This window comes from Camelus ferus, chromosome 34 (assembly GCF_009834535.1).
Source record: "Camelus ferus isolate YT-003-E chromosome 34, BCGSAC_Cfer_1.0, whole genome shotgun sequence".
NCBI classification, from domain to species: Eukaryota; Metazoa; Chordata; class Mammalia; order Artiodactyla; family Camelidae; genus Camelus; species Camelus ferus.
Window position 1 is genome coordinate 9,940,038 of NC_045729.1, and position 16,775 is coordinate 9,956,812.

Consider the following 16,775-nt stretch of genomic DNA (forward strand, 5'->3'; position numbering starts at 1 on the left):
TGAAGCTCTCTTTTCTGTTGTTACCACAGGGGTCAAAAAAATACTGTTTCAAACTTTCTAAGATATGCCTCTTTTGCTTCTGCCTTGCCCCCAGTTTTTTTCTGGACTTTGGTTTTCCTTTGCTCCTATGATCTTTCTCCTTTCATTGGATTATAATTCCAGCAGTTTCTCTTCAGCGTAGGACTTTTGCTTAGAAAGAAGCTCCAGTTACCTTTGAGAGTTTATAGACTTCTCTAACCTTTTCAGATTTGCCACAGAACTCCTGCCCTTCCCCATGACTTGGAGTTTATAAAAATCCTTCCCAGTTTAAGCTGGTTGGGAATCATGCTTGAGAACCCAACTTTTGGGTTCTTGGGAATACCACGCTATCTAGTTTTGTTGTAGACATTGTCCATATATTTTGGAGTTTTACCACCCTATTTGATCTGTCTGCTTTATGGAAGAAATTCCAGGGACACTAAAAAACTTGACTTTTTATGATATATAATTCAGGCCACACAGTAAAATATTAAGTAAAATGTGAAAAGTTCCCTTCATCCTTCTTCCATTACCACTCTCCTCCCCCACAAAGAGACTCTATGAACAATTTGGTATTATTCTTTTTGAGCTTTCTCTATACATTGGTGCAAACCAACACACACACACATACACAAAATTTTCACTCCCATTATATGCCAGGTGCATGTTGAGATATAGCAAAAAAAAAAAAAAAAAAGTCTCACTTTATAGAATTTATATAATGTGAAATTCAGACCATAAGAAATAAACATGTAAAAATACAGGGATATGAGAAAGTAATAAATACCATAGAGAAAACTAATAGACATTGGGGGAGAAGGAATACGGGGTGGGGACAGTGTTGCAATTTTAAGTAGGATAATCAGGGATAATCTCACTGAAAAGATGAGTTGAATGATTTGACAAAGACCTTAATTTGCCAAGAGTACAGGGCACTGGGAATTTCTGATAGAGCAAATTCTAGGCAGAAACAACAGCTCATCCAGATGCTCAGCGGTGGATGGATGACTGGTGCTTAATAGAGAGCGAAGAACAGCAGTGTAGCTAACACAGAGGGAGGAGGGGAAGAAGGGAATCAGACAGATCCAGGGAGCACGATTTTGTGAGAGTTCTGAAGTAGTGTGGGACGGAAGTAAAAAAGACAGGAGTAGAAGAATCCCCATCATATGAAATGCTGTAATTTGCTTTTTAAACTTTGTAATATATTTTGGAAGACGAATTTTGTAACTGTTGCATAGTAAATAGCCCCCAAATATTTGTTGAATGAACGATCTAATTCAGAAAGTAGAGTTAACCTTTTTTTTTAAATGATCAGTATCTGGAAGTATAGATGTACAATGATTAACCTCTTTATTTAATTTTTAACTGCAAAGACTGTTCTTCGTTACTGATTCAACTTTGTCCAATACCAAGGGTCTATACTGCACAGGCTTGTTTCTCGCCTTCTCATTCTGTTGCTCTTGACAATTTGTCCATCTCCGTGTTAATAGTATACTTTCTTAAATAACTAGAACTTAACAATAAGTCTTGAAAATTCTTCTACCTTGCTCTTCTTCAGGAGTTTTTTTCATGATTTTAGACCCTTTAACAGCCTGAATATATTTTAGAATCAGCTTATCAAGCTCACTCATGCACAAAATAAATGTGAAAGGATTTGAGCGGTATTTCATTGAAACTACAAATTAATTTGGGGGAGAATTAACATCTCCACAGTATTGACACATGCTATAAACACAGCATATTTCCCCATTTAGTTAGGTCTTATTTTATAGCTTGATGTATCATTTTAGAATTTTTTTTCTGTGGATGTTTTGCATATCTTTTGTTGGATTTATTCCTCATTTGAGTGTATTTTTTGTGCAGCAAATTGTAAATTCTAGCTTTTTCGAAATTCTATTTTAACTAATATTTGATAATATATGAGTAGATTTTTAACTCATTAACTCTAACAACATATTGTATATTCTTATGAAATTTGCATGGATGCAGTCATGTTATCTGCAAATAATGCCAGAGTTTTCTGTTACCCTTTGCACTGCTAATACCGCCAGGTCCAGGTTCAGTGGAGGTGGTGACAGCAAGCATTTTGGTTTGTTCCTGATTACAAGGGAAAAGCTTTCAATGTTTTTCCATTAAGTATACTGTTTTCTGTAGGTTTTTTAGCTACAAGTTAAGGATATTTCTTTCTATTTTAAAAATGAGTGATTCTAAATTTTAATAACTGCATTTTCTGTATCTATTCAGGTGGTCTTATAATATTCCCTCTCTAAATTTTTCACTACTGAGTCTTTTTTTTGTTAACATTTTTTATTGATTTATAATCATTTTACAATGTTGTGTCAAATTCCAGTGTAGAGCACAATTTTTCAGTTATACATGAACATACATACATTCATTGTCACATTTTTTTTCGCTGTGAGCTACCATAAGATCTTGTATATATTTCCCTGTGCTATACAGTATAATCTTGTTTATCTATTCTACAATTTTGAAATCCCAGTCTATCTCTTCCCACCCCCCACCCCCTTGGCAACCGCAAGTCTGTATTCTATGTCTATGAGTCTATTTCTGTTATGTATTTATGCTTTGTTTGTTTTTGTTGTTGTTGTTGTTGTTATTTTTTAGATTCCACATATGAGCGATCTCATATGGTATTTTTCTTTCTCTTTCTGGCTTACCTTCACTTAGAATGACATTCCCCAGGAGCACCCATGTTGCTACAAATGGCGTTATGTTGTCAGGTTTTATGGCTGAGTTCACTACTGAGTCTTCAATGTTTATCTCATAACCACTTGCTTTACCAAACTCTTACTTCAAAAAATTTAAAAAATTATCTGGAATCATTTATTGTCTTATTCAAATGGAAAATAATATAACAAAACTAAAATGCAGAGCATTACTATCAAGATAGAGGTATTATTATATTTTCCCGACATTAGTGGGAACGCTTACAATTTTTCACTTTAAAAACTATGTTTTTATCTAAGTTTCCTTCTAGTCTGAGATTACTAAAATTTTCCAAGAGGAACAGGTGTTGAATATACTCAAACAGTGCTTTTCTAGGTTGGCATCTATCAGAGTTCTTGTGCAACGCCTTTTTCACAACGAATCTGCCATGTCCTCAATATTAACAATGTAGTTCAATAATGCTTAATAATGTCCCCCTCATTTTTATAAAACTTCAAGACCATTTGTCTTGTTCCAGTATTAGACTTTTAAAAGAGTAAATTCCAATTTTCCCCATTATTATACATCCATCTTGGCCAAAATTTGCAAAGAAAGCTAAAAATGTGACGCTGATCATTATTCATTTCCACAGTGTTCATTACTTCTAAAGACGTTCTTTGACTTTATGAATTTATGGGTACATAGTGCAAAGTAAAACATTCATTTCTTTCCTCATCAGTAGTTTAAAGACATGAAGATAATAATAATAGTAAGAGCATAATACTAATCATGATTTATGGAGACCCTATCATTCATTCACTCATTCAACAAATATTTACTGAGCATATTGCATGCGCTGGGGTGGAAAGCTGCGGAGTGACAGCACGTACCCACTTGTCATGAACACACAGCCTTATGAATCATAGATCTTAAGCCCTGATGTACTCACCCTCACAAAATCTCAACTATGTCCACGCCTTATTTTTACATTGCCCAGCAGTTAAGATGTAAGAAGACTGGAGATGAAGGATGAACTTTTGTGATAAACTTAGGGTTATAAGGCAGACTTTCACCTAAATCATCTCCAGTTCCTCAAGTGGCAGATTTAACAGGTCAGATAAAATAGTGTTCTTAAACATGACCTAGGCTGGGGCTGGGGACCTGAGAGGTAAGTTTCAGGCCTCTACTGGGATCTGAATTATCCAAGTGACAGCTCTCTGATTTATCTTATTTAATGGCAGCACTAGCTGGATGATGCTTGGGAATAGCCACATAAGTGCAAAGCAACAGCTAGAAGGATTCAGTTCTTAAATTTCCTAAGGAAATCCTCCAGGCAGTCCTGATCAACACTTCTAACTTCCTGCGAGGCACTGTTCTAAGTACAGGGAACTTAGAGGCGAAGGAGGGAAATCAGATTTCTGCCCTCAGGGAGTATATATCCTTTGACAGGCACTGCACTAAATGCCTCATGTTAATCTTTTCATCCTTAGAGGTAAGCATGAAAATTATTTTAGCAACAGATAAGAAAAAGGCCAAGAGAGGTTAAATGCATACCAAGGGTGGCATCATTTTGAAAACAGCAATGAAAAATTCCAATTTATGCTTATTCGATTACAAAGTCTTTGCTCTCATTGTGGATTATTTACAATGAACAGTTTTTCAACTATGTCTTTAAGAGAGAAATAAACCAATAGACTTAGTATGGAATTCCCAGGTGGAACAAAGGCACTAAAACAATGATCCTTTAATTTTTACACAGAAATAATCATTAGACCAAAAAAAAAAAAAAAATTAACAGTATTTCTTGCAGCCAGGGAACACAGTCCAAAGGGACATATGATCAGATGAAATTTCTTAAGCTGTAGGTCCCATCCTAAAAATGTGTACAAATTCTCCTCTACTTCATAACATCCTTTTTATATGATATAAATATTTCAAATTGCTTACATTAGAAACCACTGCCACAACAGGTTCCTAGATATGTGTGTGTGAATGGGCTATTTATCAGCCTCAAAAAAACTGGGTTCAATCCAGGAGATCTGATCTTTCATGTCAGGTTTAGCCTATAGGCACATTATTTACCTCTCAGATTAAATATTTTTTTGAGCTCACGTTTATATTAATACGTTCTTACAAACGGTAAATGTTTCTAGCTGCTTCATGAGCCACGTCAGAGTAACCATTGAAGACAGACACCTAAATGCTGTGGAATAGCAACTGAGAGAAGGTTTTCGGGCAACACTTGATGGGAATTTCAACAAGAGCATATTTCTGTTGCTGAGGTCGTTTATATCATTCTGCGGTTTGATAGAATACCCACCTATTTTACCGATCAGTCTCTTTAATAGTCTCAGGGAAATGTTTCTCAAATGACTTTTCCTGTGAAGGAATTTGCATGAGAATGTTCTTATTTTACCATTGACACTGTAATTTTATCATATATAAATAGAAGAGCTTCAAGTGACTCACACTCCCCACGAACAAATTTCTTCATTTAACTCTCAGGCTTCATTTTCGCTGCAGTGATTTTGGCATATGTAAAGAACGCATTACTCCTTCTTTTCTTTCTTTTTGTATTGGAGTTACTGAGTGTCCAGGTTTGTGAGTCATTCTTAACTATTCAGAGGGAACGGTGACCTAATACAACTTTGTCATAATTTCTTTTATTCCACAAAGAGAAAATAATAGTTCAGTGTTGAATCTGCAAAATCCATAAAGTCTCTGACCAGCACTTTCTGTACTTAAGCCAATAAAGTATGCTATCAAGGTAATTCCTATTTTGTTACAAATTTACACTGGATGAAAAGTATTCAAAGAATTTTTTAACCAAAAAATTACCACTCTGAAATGAATTCAATGAATTCATTGCTGATGAAGTCTTGGTACACAATTTTTAAAAAGTTTCTCTCTAGGCACTTTTACTTTAAAAAATTCAAGATTGACTTGGAAGAGAAGGCACTTGATTTTTGTTGCACATGCATGTAACATGTATGTACATTTGTGTGAAGACACAAATTTAAGCTTCATGTTCTAACCTTTTAAATGAAATAAATAGTAAAAGAGGATATCTCGTGTTAATCCTTGTAGCTTTGATAGCATGGTACTCTAATATGAGAAATGTGGTTATATGCATTTAGATGTTTTTTTACTATGATCTTTCAACTGGTCTGAAGACACCAACGTTAAAGAACATCTATATTTATCTGAGATTATCAGGGCATTAGGAATTTCATATGTAGGATTTTTTTTTTTTTGCCATGTGACTTTGTTTAGCGTTCTAGGAAGAGCACCCATTATGCAAGAAATCAATTTTGTTCTGTTTTGAACTCACTTATAAGCTCTGCCCATGGTCTCTAGAAAGTCCATTAGCTTTCAGGACACTCAGTTGTTTCATCTAGAAAACATAGCTGATGACTAAACCATGCCACCCCCTGGGATTATTGATAGAATCAAATGAGATAACATAAAAAGTTATTGGAAATAAAAGAATATTATGCAAATATTATTTCAGAAAGCTTACTACCAAATAAGTATAGAAATGAGTATATATGAGCCCAAAAGTTAGTAGGTTACAGATAGACACAAGGGAAGACAAATGCATAGATTTATGGTTCTGTGGAAACTGACTTGTGGGAAACTCTCTTGAAATCCTACAAAAGAGATATTAGATAGGGATTAGAACAAAAGGCAACTTTGGAGTTTCTTATCTTTTTCTCTTTTCTCCTTTTCTCCTCTTCATAGTTTAGAACTTGGTCTAAAAAACAAAAAAACTTTGCTGTTTCCAAATTGAAGTTTCAAGTGTTCAGAATTCATCTACAAGGTCAGAAGTCTTATGTAAATGTCATCACAGGCACCTAACTGCATACAAGCAAGAATTCCAGGCTCCGTGGCTTTGATTACGATAAAGTAATTCTTACACTTTCTTATGGAGGCTCCTTACAGAATTTAGCCAAATCAGAGCAAATGGAATAAAGGAACTAGGGAAAGGGTGATGTGCTGGTCTTATTATGTATAAGTGTTATGCCAGTGGAATGATATCCCAGGCTTCTAGCCCCTCCAGAGCTAGCTTATCTTACTGATGTATTGTGAAAGCTGTTCTATTTGCAGTTTAATAAAAGCAGTTTTAAAAGTCAATTTAGTTCAGATTAGTTCTTATAATTAAATTTTTTAAAATGGGAGACTTTCACAGTGAAAAGGGGAAATGCCACTTATTTTAAGTCGCATTTCCCTTTGAATCTGCTTTCCTAATTTTAAAAAGGTTGGATGTCATGATTGTTAGTTTCTCTAGGTTCTCTTTGCTTGTTTTTCTTGTAAGCATTTATTTCTTTAAGTATCAACGGTTAAACTAAGGCAAAGGAAAACTTTGATCCATACTTGTGGAATTACAGCAATCCAAGAGATGAAAATTTGCAAAGTACTAAAAAGGCATCAAGAAACTTTAATGATAAAGGAACCCAGGGATATACATTCCTGTCCCATACTCTGTTTCTCAGTTTTGAAGAGAAACCAGATAGAAAGTCACTTACTATGTTTGGCGACGTTTGAGCATAAAGATTCGTCTCACACCGTCGCCGTGAGAAACAACTCAGACGGCGTGAGGGGAACACTAGGGGTTTCTGGCCTTGCGTCTGCACACCCCAGGAGGCTCCGGGACTGACTCCTGGGTCCACTGAGGGGAAGCCCGGGAGCACTCTCTCTGGATGTTATCAACGCTTTCTGCAGCTTCACAGCTGTACTTAGGACAGTCACTGTGCTTGTTCTGCCCAGGGACCCCTTATCATCAAGACTGTTCTTTCGAAAGCTCAAAGTTCGGAGAAGCAGCTCCAGGATACTCTTTGTGAAGGGCTGGCCCATGGGAAGAACAAGGATGGGCAACAGAATCCACGATGGCTTTGCATGAAGACCCTGTTCAGTAGGGACAAAGGCATCTAGTTAAGTCAATCAGACTGTCTCTCTCGGGAATTTATATTAGAGAAAACTGGCCAATGAGCAAAGGGAAGTAGAATATGATAGGTACAGATCAGCAGAGTAGAAGGTCTTTGTTTCCACTGGAAACCAGCCCGGCCATGTTGGTTTCTGGAGTTTGTTAGGTGCAGTTTGAGTCCATGCATACCCTTTTCCCCAAGGAAACCAGATAGAATCTCTAGTTTTTGCTATCAAAATCCCTCACTAATGCAAATAATTTGCTACTTTGAAGTTTGGGGTTTTGTTTTGCTTCAAGCTGCCCTCAGTTTTAGCTGAAAAGCAGGGGATGTTATGCTCACTAAACCAAAGGATCTGCGTGGCTGGCCAAATGGAGTATCTGGGAATATATGGAAATTTTCCTCTCACATTTCTGGAGGAGGAATTGGGTGAAGTAAAAAGCATGATCTGCATGTGGGAGGGGAGGTAGGCAGGGAAGTTTATGCTTAATGATCCCAGTCTGGTCTGTGAAATAGGTTATCTGTTTCTAAGGACAGCTAACCCGAGGATTGAGAGTGATTGAAGATTCTGAAATAACCCATTTGGACGGCATTTAATGGATGGTTGCCTGTGTTGCCAAGCAGTGGGCTCAGCAGAGACATTACATGAGAGTATCAATTTGCAGAGGACTGAGTCATGATACTTTCTTGATTGTATTCAACAGCGCTCAGCTGTAAGGGGAGTAAAAAACAAGGAAGGGAAGCGGAGAGAGGAGCTGGCAATGATGTGAAAAAACTTTGTGGCCAGTAAACCCATTTTATTTTCATTTTTCTCTAAATGCCATTCATATAATAAAATTTTTTAATGCTATGCAGAGTACAGGATCCTCTGAAACCCTTATGATCAGTTCTTAACCCAGAATGTGAATACCCAAGAGTGAAGTAGGGTCCTGTATTGTTCATGAATAGAGTACTCCCTCAGAGAGGCAGGAAAAGCCATTTCTTTCTTTCAAGTCTCAAAAAGACGGGCAGCCTCTCGATACTGACACGGAAGTCAGGATTCGGGCACTTAAGGTATCCACACATGCTGTGTCTCAGATGGCTGAGTCTTCACTCGTGACCCAGATCTGTGAGCTTAGCGGTGGCAGTGCGAGAGGGTGGGTTTTCTTGTCTTATTTTTATCCGTATCTTAGTAGTGATATCAGAATAAACAGTGAAATAAAACATTTTTAGCTTGTCAGAACAAAAAGAACAAAGAGTTTTATATGTATAGAGACTCTCATGAGCATGCTGGAGTTAATGTCACTCATTGAGGCACCAAGACCAATGCTGGATTGGTCACTGAACTTGGTTTCTTTTTGGATAAATTACATGCACGGACATCTACACTTCAAGTTTTTCCTTAAGTTTTGAAATCCACATAACGTCAGAGAACACAGCTTAAGATAACAGTATTATTTACACAGAAAAGGTAAACAAGTGCACATAATTTTTAACATTTATTTGAAGCATGTGGATCATGTCACGTAAGGTTCCCTTACTGTTTTTAATTCACCAGCCTAATTTTTTTTGGTGGGGGGTAGAGTGGGGAGGTAATTAGGTTCCTATTTACTTATTTATTATTTTAGTGGAGGTAGTGGGGACTGAACCCAAGATCTTGTGCATGTTAGGCATGCTGCTCTATCACTGAGCTACACCCTCCTCCATTATAAACTCACACTACACATTAAGTATTAACAAAAGAAATGTTGCATAATTTGTTTTAAAACTTTTTTTAAGTTTGTTTGTTTGTTTGTTTATTTATTTGTTTATTTATTTATTTATTTATTTATTTATTTATTTATTTATTTATTTATGGAGGTACTGGGGATTGAACCATTGAGCTACACATTTCTTGTGCATGTTAGACATACCCCACCACTGAGCTATACCTTCACCCTGTTTAAAATTTTTTTTAATATTTAAATGAGAATTTAAGTAACTTTTCTAAGTGGTAAGGAATCCTAGTCATATTCAGTTGAAGTCTCTTGAACTTCGATGACGGGTTCCTCACAGTGCTGGGGAGGAATGTGTGATGGAATGTGTGATGGAAAAGACCCTCAACATTTGATCTCCATCTGCTGACCAAGGGATTTAGAGAAGAGCTGAAAACATGAGCTCGAAACACATTAGCTCATAGCTAAAAATAAAAGTATGTAATTGAGATTTTAGGATAAAAGATACTACTAAGACAGGTTCTTGGAAATCAATGGGAAGATGAGTCTCGTGGGAGATTTCTCTGAGGAAGAAAGTGGAAAAAAATATGGAGAGGTTCAGGACATGTGGTAATGGGCCAAAACAGAAAAAAAAGGAAGGTGACTGCCTTGGTGTCATTAGTCAAATCCTCCCATGGGGGTCCCTCTGGGCAGCTATTACAGCAGATCCTGAACCCAACACCCAGGGGACACCTGGTGGTGGCACAGGGACAATGATTCCAGGAAGGGTCTCTGTCCTCCACCAAGGCTTGGGATATTCAGGAATGAGGATTAGTGCCCAAGAAAGGATATAGGATCTACCTTGGTCAAACTAAAGCCAACATGGGCTCAGAGGAACCTTGAGAAAAGTGTGGTCTGAATTACGAGGCAGCACATCCCTGAGAGCCCGCATATGGGAGGGGTGGTTTTGAGCTCACAGGGTAGCATTTAAGACCCCACCCTCTGGAGCATAACCCCCTGGATTCAAATCGTGGCTCTGTCTCTGGCTGGCTGTTTCCTTCGGCAAATCATTTCATTTCTCTGGGGTCTCAATTTCCTAATCTAAAAATGTAGATAAAAGTGCTATGACCTTATAGACTTGTGATGATTAAATAAGTTACTATATGAAAAGCACTTAGAACAAGGCCTGACGCTTGAGGAGCAATGTATTAAATGTTAGCCATAATTATATGACTTTTATGCACTTAATGTTTGATGTTTAAACTGTATTTTCTGTTAAATTAAAATGTTAACACATTTTAAGGGAACAGAGGTTGTTTCACCGTCAGATACTTTAGGAAGTGGGGAAGTGGGAATATGTTCCCCTGCTCTACTTGGGAGAAACTGATAAAAGCAACCAGTGTATTAACTAAGGTGATATACTAGACAGCATGCAACTCAATAATAAATGAAGGATAGCATGAAATAATACATGTTCCGTACAGTTACACAGGAAAAGACTAGTTGGTACTAGATAATCTGAGAAGGTTTCATGGACAAGGTCCAGAGTCTAAAGGGATGGGTAGGACTGAAAGTTACATTAGACCCTTCCCCTTTATTCTGTAATTTTGTTTTTCTTTGGGAGCGCTTTTGACGAGGCTATGCATGAGAGTTAACTAGACAGCAGGCATGAATGTATACTGACAAAGTGATCTACCCCGACAAGAATTCATCTGAGAGTAACAGAGGTGGTGTGGATAAAACCTTGATATAGACAATCAGATTCATAAGGTTCTCAAAAGTAAGAGACAGGAAATGGCAAGTCAAAGACAATTACTGAACAGAGAAATGACATGCCCTAGCTTAGATGACTAAGATGCCTTTTAAGTTTGCAATGGAGAACAAGTTCCTTTCCCATAAAGTTGTAGAAAGAAGTTTAATTAACAGAACATACTACACTAGCATCTGAAAGCGAGAAAATTAGCCTGGCAGAGATCTGCAGGCAGGGTAATGAGGTCTAGCTTGCTGCCAGGAGGTGACTGGCTTCAGTTCTACTTTCTGTATCAGTTCACGTCCTTCTAAACGAGAAGGGGAGATGAGTCAGCAAAGGCAGGCTCACTCACACCGAAGATCCTGCCCTTCACAGATCTGGGCGTGTTGGATAAAGCCGGAGGGTGTGGAAGAATGGGTCTCTGGCAAACATCTAAAGCCGATTTACATTTTTCCTGTGGCCATAGCCTGAAAGCTTTTTTTCATTCACTATATAGATTTTTCCTTTCTTTTAAATGGTAGGAGGGACTATTTGTAAACCTTAGCAGTATAACTGTTTTGTCCAAGCAATGACAGATCAACATAGCCACAGCCCGATCACATGTTTTTAAGCTCCACCTTTTCTGGCCCTCTCTATGCTCCTTCCCCGTCTCCCCACCCTGTCTCACTGACCTGTCAATCACTGTGCCTGCTCTGCTGCAGCCCACTTTACAGAAAGGCATCACACTCAGATCCTGATGGCATAGCCTGAGGGGGCTATTTTTGGTAGCACATGAACCCACCAGCCTTAGATGCAGTTAACTGGAGCAGGAGAGGGCAGCTAGAGTGGGAGGATGCTGCCTGCTGATGAGATCCCCAGAGCTGTCCCCAACCCCGAAGGACCTTGTGACAGATGTTCTTCTGCTGTCAGCCCTTCTCAGTGTTTCTCACACAAGTCCCTTGTCCTCATTAGTTGAGGCAACTTGAGAGTCCCTCATCTTTGAAACCACAGATCTGAAACACCGCTGCCAGTCTTCAAGCTAGTGTCTTTGGCCACAGGCAGTTAACTGTATTTGTAGTTTTCTAACTGGATATAAACAAATGCTTCTTTTAGAGGCATCTTTACTATTAAAGGGCATTTTCAAGACACAAAAAACCTACCAGACTCACTTAAAAGAATCTCCAATGGTAGAATTTCAGAAACAAATCAGATAGCAGGAAGGTATATTTTTGGCAGAGGCTCTGCCTCGTGTTCCGTAATCATATCATATAGTTTCCAAGTATTGAATGTTGATAAAAGCCCTAGAGCAGGGGATCAAAGTCATTGCTTTAGGCCCTAGCCCAAGCTCTACTTCTTACTACTTCTTTTAATCATGGACAAGCCTCTTAATTCTTTGGATCTCAGTTTTCTCATTTGCATATTTATTGTCAGAATAAATAGACTATAAGGGCTTTTCTAATATTCTGTGACTCTGTCATATTGTTACAGCAGGCAGACAGCTAGATATGAGCAGAGAAAGGAGGGACGCAGGCCAAATGGCAAGAATTGGGCAAAAAGGAGGGGCACAGGCCAAATGCAGGAAGCCTTACATAGTGTAGGGGGTCCCTGAACAGAAAGAAAAGCAGGAACCTCTGGGCTGATAAGTGATCACACATTTTGGGGTGACAACTGCCCTGGAGGCCGACAAAGGAAGGTGGGAAAAGGCAGGAATCCCCAGTGTTGGAATGTAACTTTTGCTCATTATGTCCTCATTACAATAAAATTAGCCTTGCAGATTAGAAGTCCCCATCATGCACTGATGCCATGACACTTTCAATCCAGACTAAATAAGGACAAAAATCCCTCCTCCCTTTGGGAAGGTGGAGTTGGAATGAAAATCAGGGAATACGATCCCAAACCGTTCCCTCCATGATGAATATTCCGCCCATTCACTTTTACACTCCACGTAACCAACTTGCCAAAGAAACTCAGCTGCTCACCTGAGCCTGCCTGCTCTCCCCTTGAGAGCGTACTATCCATCCCTTAATAAATCCCCACCTTACTTCCTTAACCTCTGCATCTCGTCTCTGAATTCCTTCTGCAATGAGATGAGAACCTAGTCACCAGAAACAATATTGCTTTTATTCAACCACAAGAACAGCCTACCCATTCATGTTCATTAAGCAGAGATTCCTTCCAAAAATGAAATTCTTCAACTGTTTAGGACATCCCCATGAACGTTCCCCATTTCCCCTTGGAATGGAGAGGGATTCTGCACTCTACTTTCTGGGAAATGAAGAGAAAAGTAATACCTGTGTGAGTAAGATTTTAAGTATTGTTTTCTTCAAAAGGACAAAGCATACATCCATTAAAAATATATTATCTGTGTTTACAAATTTCCAGTTGAAAATATTAGAACAATTAAAAATTAGACTCAAATAAGATTCAATATTAAGAAATTACAGGAGAGAGCATTGTATTTCTCTACTTAATATATTTACTAGGATAGTAATTATGGCTAAAATTTATTAAGCATCTAAAATTTGCTGGCAATTAGGCTACCCACTGCAAAACTAAAGTTCAAAAGACTCTCATAAAATACACCACCCTTTTGACAAAGATTCTGAGTCTAACTGATATTCACTGTGCCCAGACTCTTACTGTGATGTATACTAGTGTTTTCCCAGACTTGCTTAATAAAAAAGGATTAAAAATAGAAGACAGTCACCAAATATTCCAATATTTGTATTGCCTTAGAGATGAAAGTAGTGAGACCGTATCTCATCATAAATCTCTTCTTCCGAATTGTTTTTCTGGACATAGTTCAAGTAGAACGGCCAATTTCTTTCTGTCAGCTCTTGCTCTTTTCAATGACCTCTTATTGAGCAATGTGTTAGATGAAGATGCTGGTTAGCAAACAATAGCTTGCTACAGAAACACCGACTACAGCCTTCTGCCAGACATCTGTATCGCTCCTTTTCTACCCCTCGGGAAAAAGACACAAGATTGTTCTAGAAATGACAGCTTCATACCAATGACTGTTCACCCTGAAATCATCTCAAATGGGAAACATGTGTCTGTACACACGCATACGTTTGCAGCTGATCTTACCTGGTAAAATGACTTGTCGCTTCCAGGTCTGTGTCTTGTGGACGAAGATTATTATATACATATTTCAAGTCTTGGATTCCACTTAGCTCAGGCAATCCTGCATGTAGCATCTTATCAAAACAAATACACAAACAAAACAAAAATAAAAACAAAAAAAGTCTCAGAATAAATGTAAATCAAATCTCCATCTTGTCTTCTTGTAGAAGAGGCATATTCAGCATGGGACAATGTAAATAATATGAGCTTCAGTGTCAGAAATTCTGGACCCTACCATTTAATATCTAAATGATCTTGAAAAAGTCTCTTAACCTTTTGAACCTCCATTTTCTCATTTTTAAAGTGGGTATAAAAATACCTAACATGTTCCAGGAGAATCAAATGCCAATGATGAAGAAAGAGCTCCATACACATAAATTATAACACAAAGTTATATCACAATACCTATTTTCAAGAAGAAAAACTTAATTCCCCCAAACCTATAAGTGAAGTGTCCAGGTCAAATGGTGTGTAAGGACAGAGTATAAAACTTATCCTCCTGGAGAGGAGGGTACAGCTCAGTGGTAGACTGCATGCTTAGTACGTATGAAGTCCTGGGTTCAATCCCCAGTACCTCCTCTGAAAAAAAGAAATTAAATAAATAAATAAACCTAATTACCTCCCTCCTGTCCAAAAACAAAATAAAACCTAAAAAACTGATCCTTCTGCTTCTTAATCTTTTGCCACATTCTTTTGCTTTTCAGTGTTCTTTCATGACTCTTTGACTCGTACTACAAGAACACAATTTCCCCTAGTTAAGCAGTGATTAAATTTGTTAAAGATTATTAAGGCAATGAAATAATTAAAGATTAAACTGTACAAATGTCCAGGTATTTTTCTTCTAACCTTTGGAAAAGTACTTCATTTATATTATAGTGTAGATTGAAGGGATAATATCCTCCTGAGTTACTGGCAAACATCTTAGAAAAAAGATAGATCTTTCTGAGATAAATTTGAACTTTGAGAAAATAGGAAGAGTGTCATAAGTACCTCATGACTAAGATGATAAATTATTTCCTGCTCTGGAATAGAGGCACATTTTCAGGAGTGGGAAGTTAAGAACAATGCTGTTGATCCTAAAAATAGAGGGTAAACTGAGAATATGGCCATGGAGGATGGGTGAAGTTGTGATTGACTTGATGAAGTTCAAGTGAGAAAAAAAAAGGACTTGAAGCTGTTTTCCTTTCCTACTGTTCCCACCCAGGCTGAGGGAACAGCATATATAGATGGACAGAGGAGAGCAAGATAGCTTCCATTTGTTTGCAGACTAGATCCAAGATAGCTTTCTGGAACATTGAGTGTCCTGTGGGTGAATGACAGGAGATGGGGCTGAAAAGGCAGGTAGCGTAGGATATTTTAGCAACATGGAAGAGTTTGTACTTTCTCCTAAATGCAAGGGAAAGCTCTTTTAGTGTTTAAAATGAGAATTAAAAGAATGAATTGCGTTTTGGAAAGATCATCATAGTTACACGTGAAAAACAGATTAAAGTGGTGCCAAATAAGAGGCTGGATAAGGAGACTGCTTAGGAATGGAGGTAAGTTATTCGATTTTAGATATATGTATATTTTTCTTTCAGCCAGGATTCCGTTCCCCTCCCTCCTTGTCTATTGGAATTCTTTTTGAAAGCTCATCTCAAATATTTCTTCCTCCTTGAAACACCACAGATCCTCTTGATAAGACTTCATTACTTCCTTCCTTTGTACAACCATCCTAGTTGGGTTCCACCTCTCTCACTGCACTTCCTGCTGCCTAGCCTTAACTATGTTTTGTTCATGTGCATGTTTGTCATGTTAGATTTTAAGTTCTTTGAGAACAGAAACTAGGTTTTTACTCAGTGTTGAATTGTCTATATTGCCTAGCATGGTGCTTTGTAAACAGAACTTAATGAAAGTCTGTGAAATAATGAATACATGAATGAATGAATGAATGAATGAATGAAAAAAATACCTGATCCGATTAGTCACTGAAAATCTATAGATAGCAAGTTCAACCCTAACTACAAAATCAGCCATCGGGAGATACATTGCCAACAGCAACTAAAGTGTACATGAAGGTTTTTCTTCAGTTCTATACTTGGGGTGCTACAGACATGGTGTACTTGCTCTGGCTGTTTTCTCCTTTATCACACGATGCTCATTTGCTAAGACCAAGCTTCTTCGCTAGATCAGAATTGATTTCTAAGTTTCTCTGGATATTCTGAGTTTCTACTTGTTCACCTGGGATAGTGCCAACCACATCTTTGGGAAGCAGACCCTATGCTTATCCCTTCCTACACACAGACACACACACACACACACACACTACACACCAGTTGCCAAGTGCAGATGGCTTCAAATCCAAATGCTCTCTCCTTAGTGTGGCTGGTTAAAGGTAACACGTGCTAACTTTGCCCTTGCTGTTGTGCTTCGTTCCTTAGAGAGGGGGCTTTGAGTGTTGAGACTCTGCACATCAGAGAGAGGACTGCCTCATACCTGGGTCCACCTCGCCTTGTCTGTTCACTGACCCACAGAGATGTGGTTCAAGTGCCTCCTAGCTTAGATGACCTGGGTAATAACTTTCATTGGGGCAATAAGAAAGCAAAAAGTTGGCTAGTCTGGGTAATAAACAGGTTCTTTTTGAAAGGACAGGAACATTTAACA

At 38.0% G+C, this 16,775-nt stretch overlaps 1 protein-coding gene across 6 annotated transcripts in view; it reads right to left on the bottom strand.

Annotated features, from left to right (window-relative positions):
* The window catches only part of PIK3C2G (phosphatidylinositol-4-phosphate 3-kinase catalytic subunit type 2 gamma), a 266,459-nt gene that overhangs the window by 55,313 nt on the left and 194,371 nt on the right, over positions 1–16,775 (bottom strand). For 4 of the 6 annotated variants that reach the window (XR_004317065.1, XM_006192094.3, XM_032472849.1 and 1 more), the window contains one exon: positions 14,100–14,209. Coding sequence is in view for 3 of the 6 variants with exons in the window: in XM_006192094.3 (XP_006192156.2) it covers positions 14,100–14,209 (110 nt within the window). In the remaining 3 variants the exon portion in view is untranslated. Of the gene's footprint in view, positions 1–13,154; positions 13,975–14,099; positions 14,210–16,775 lie in introns of all 6 variants that reach the window. The other 2 variants (XR_004317067.1, XR_004317066.1) reach the window with 2 other exon arrangements.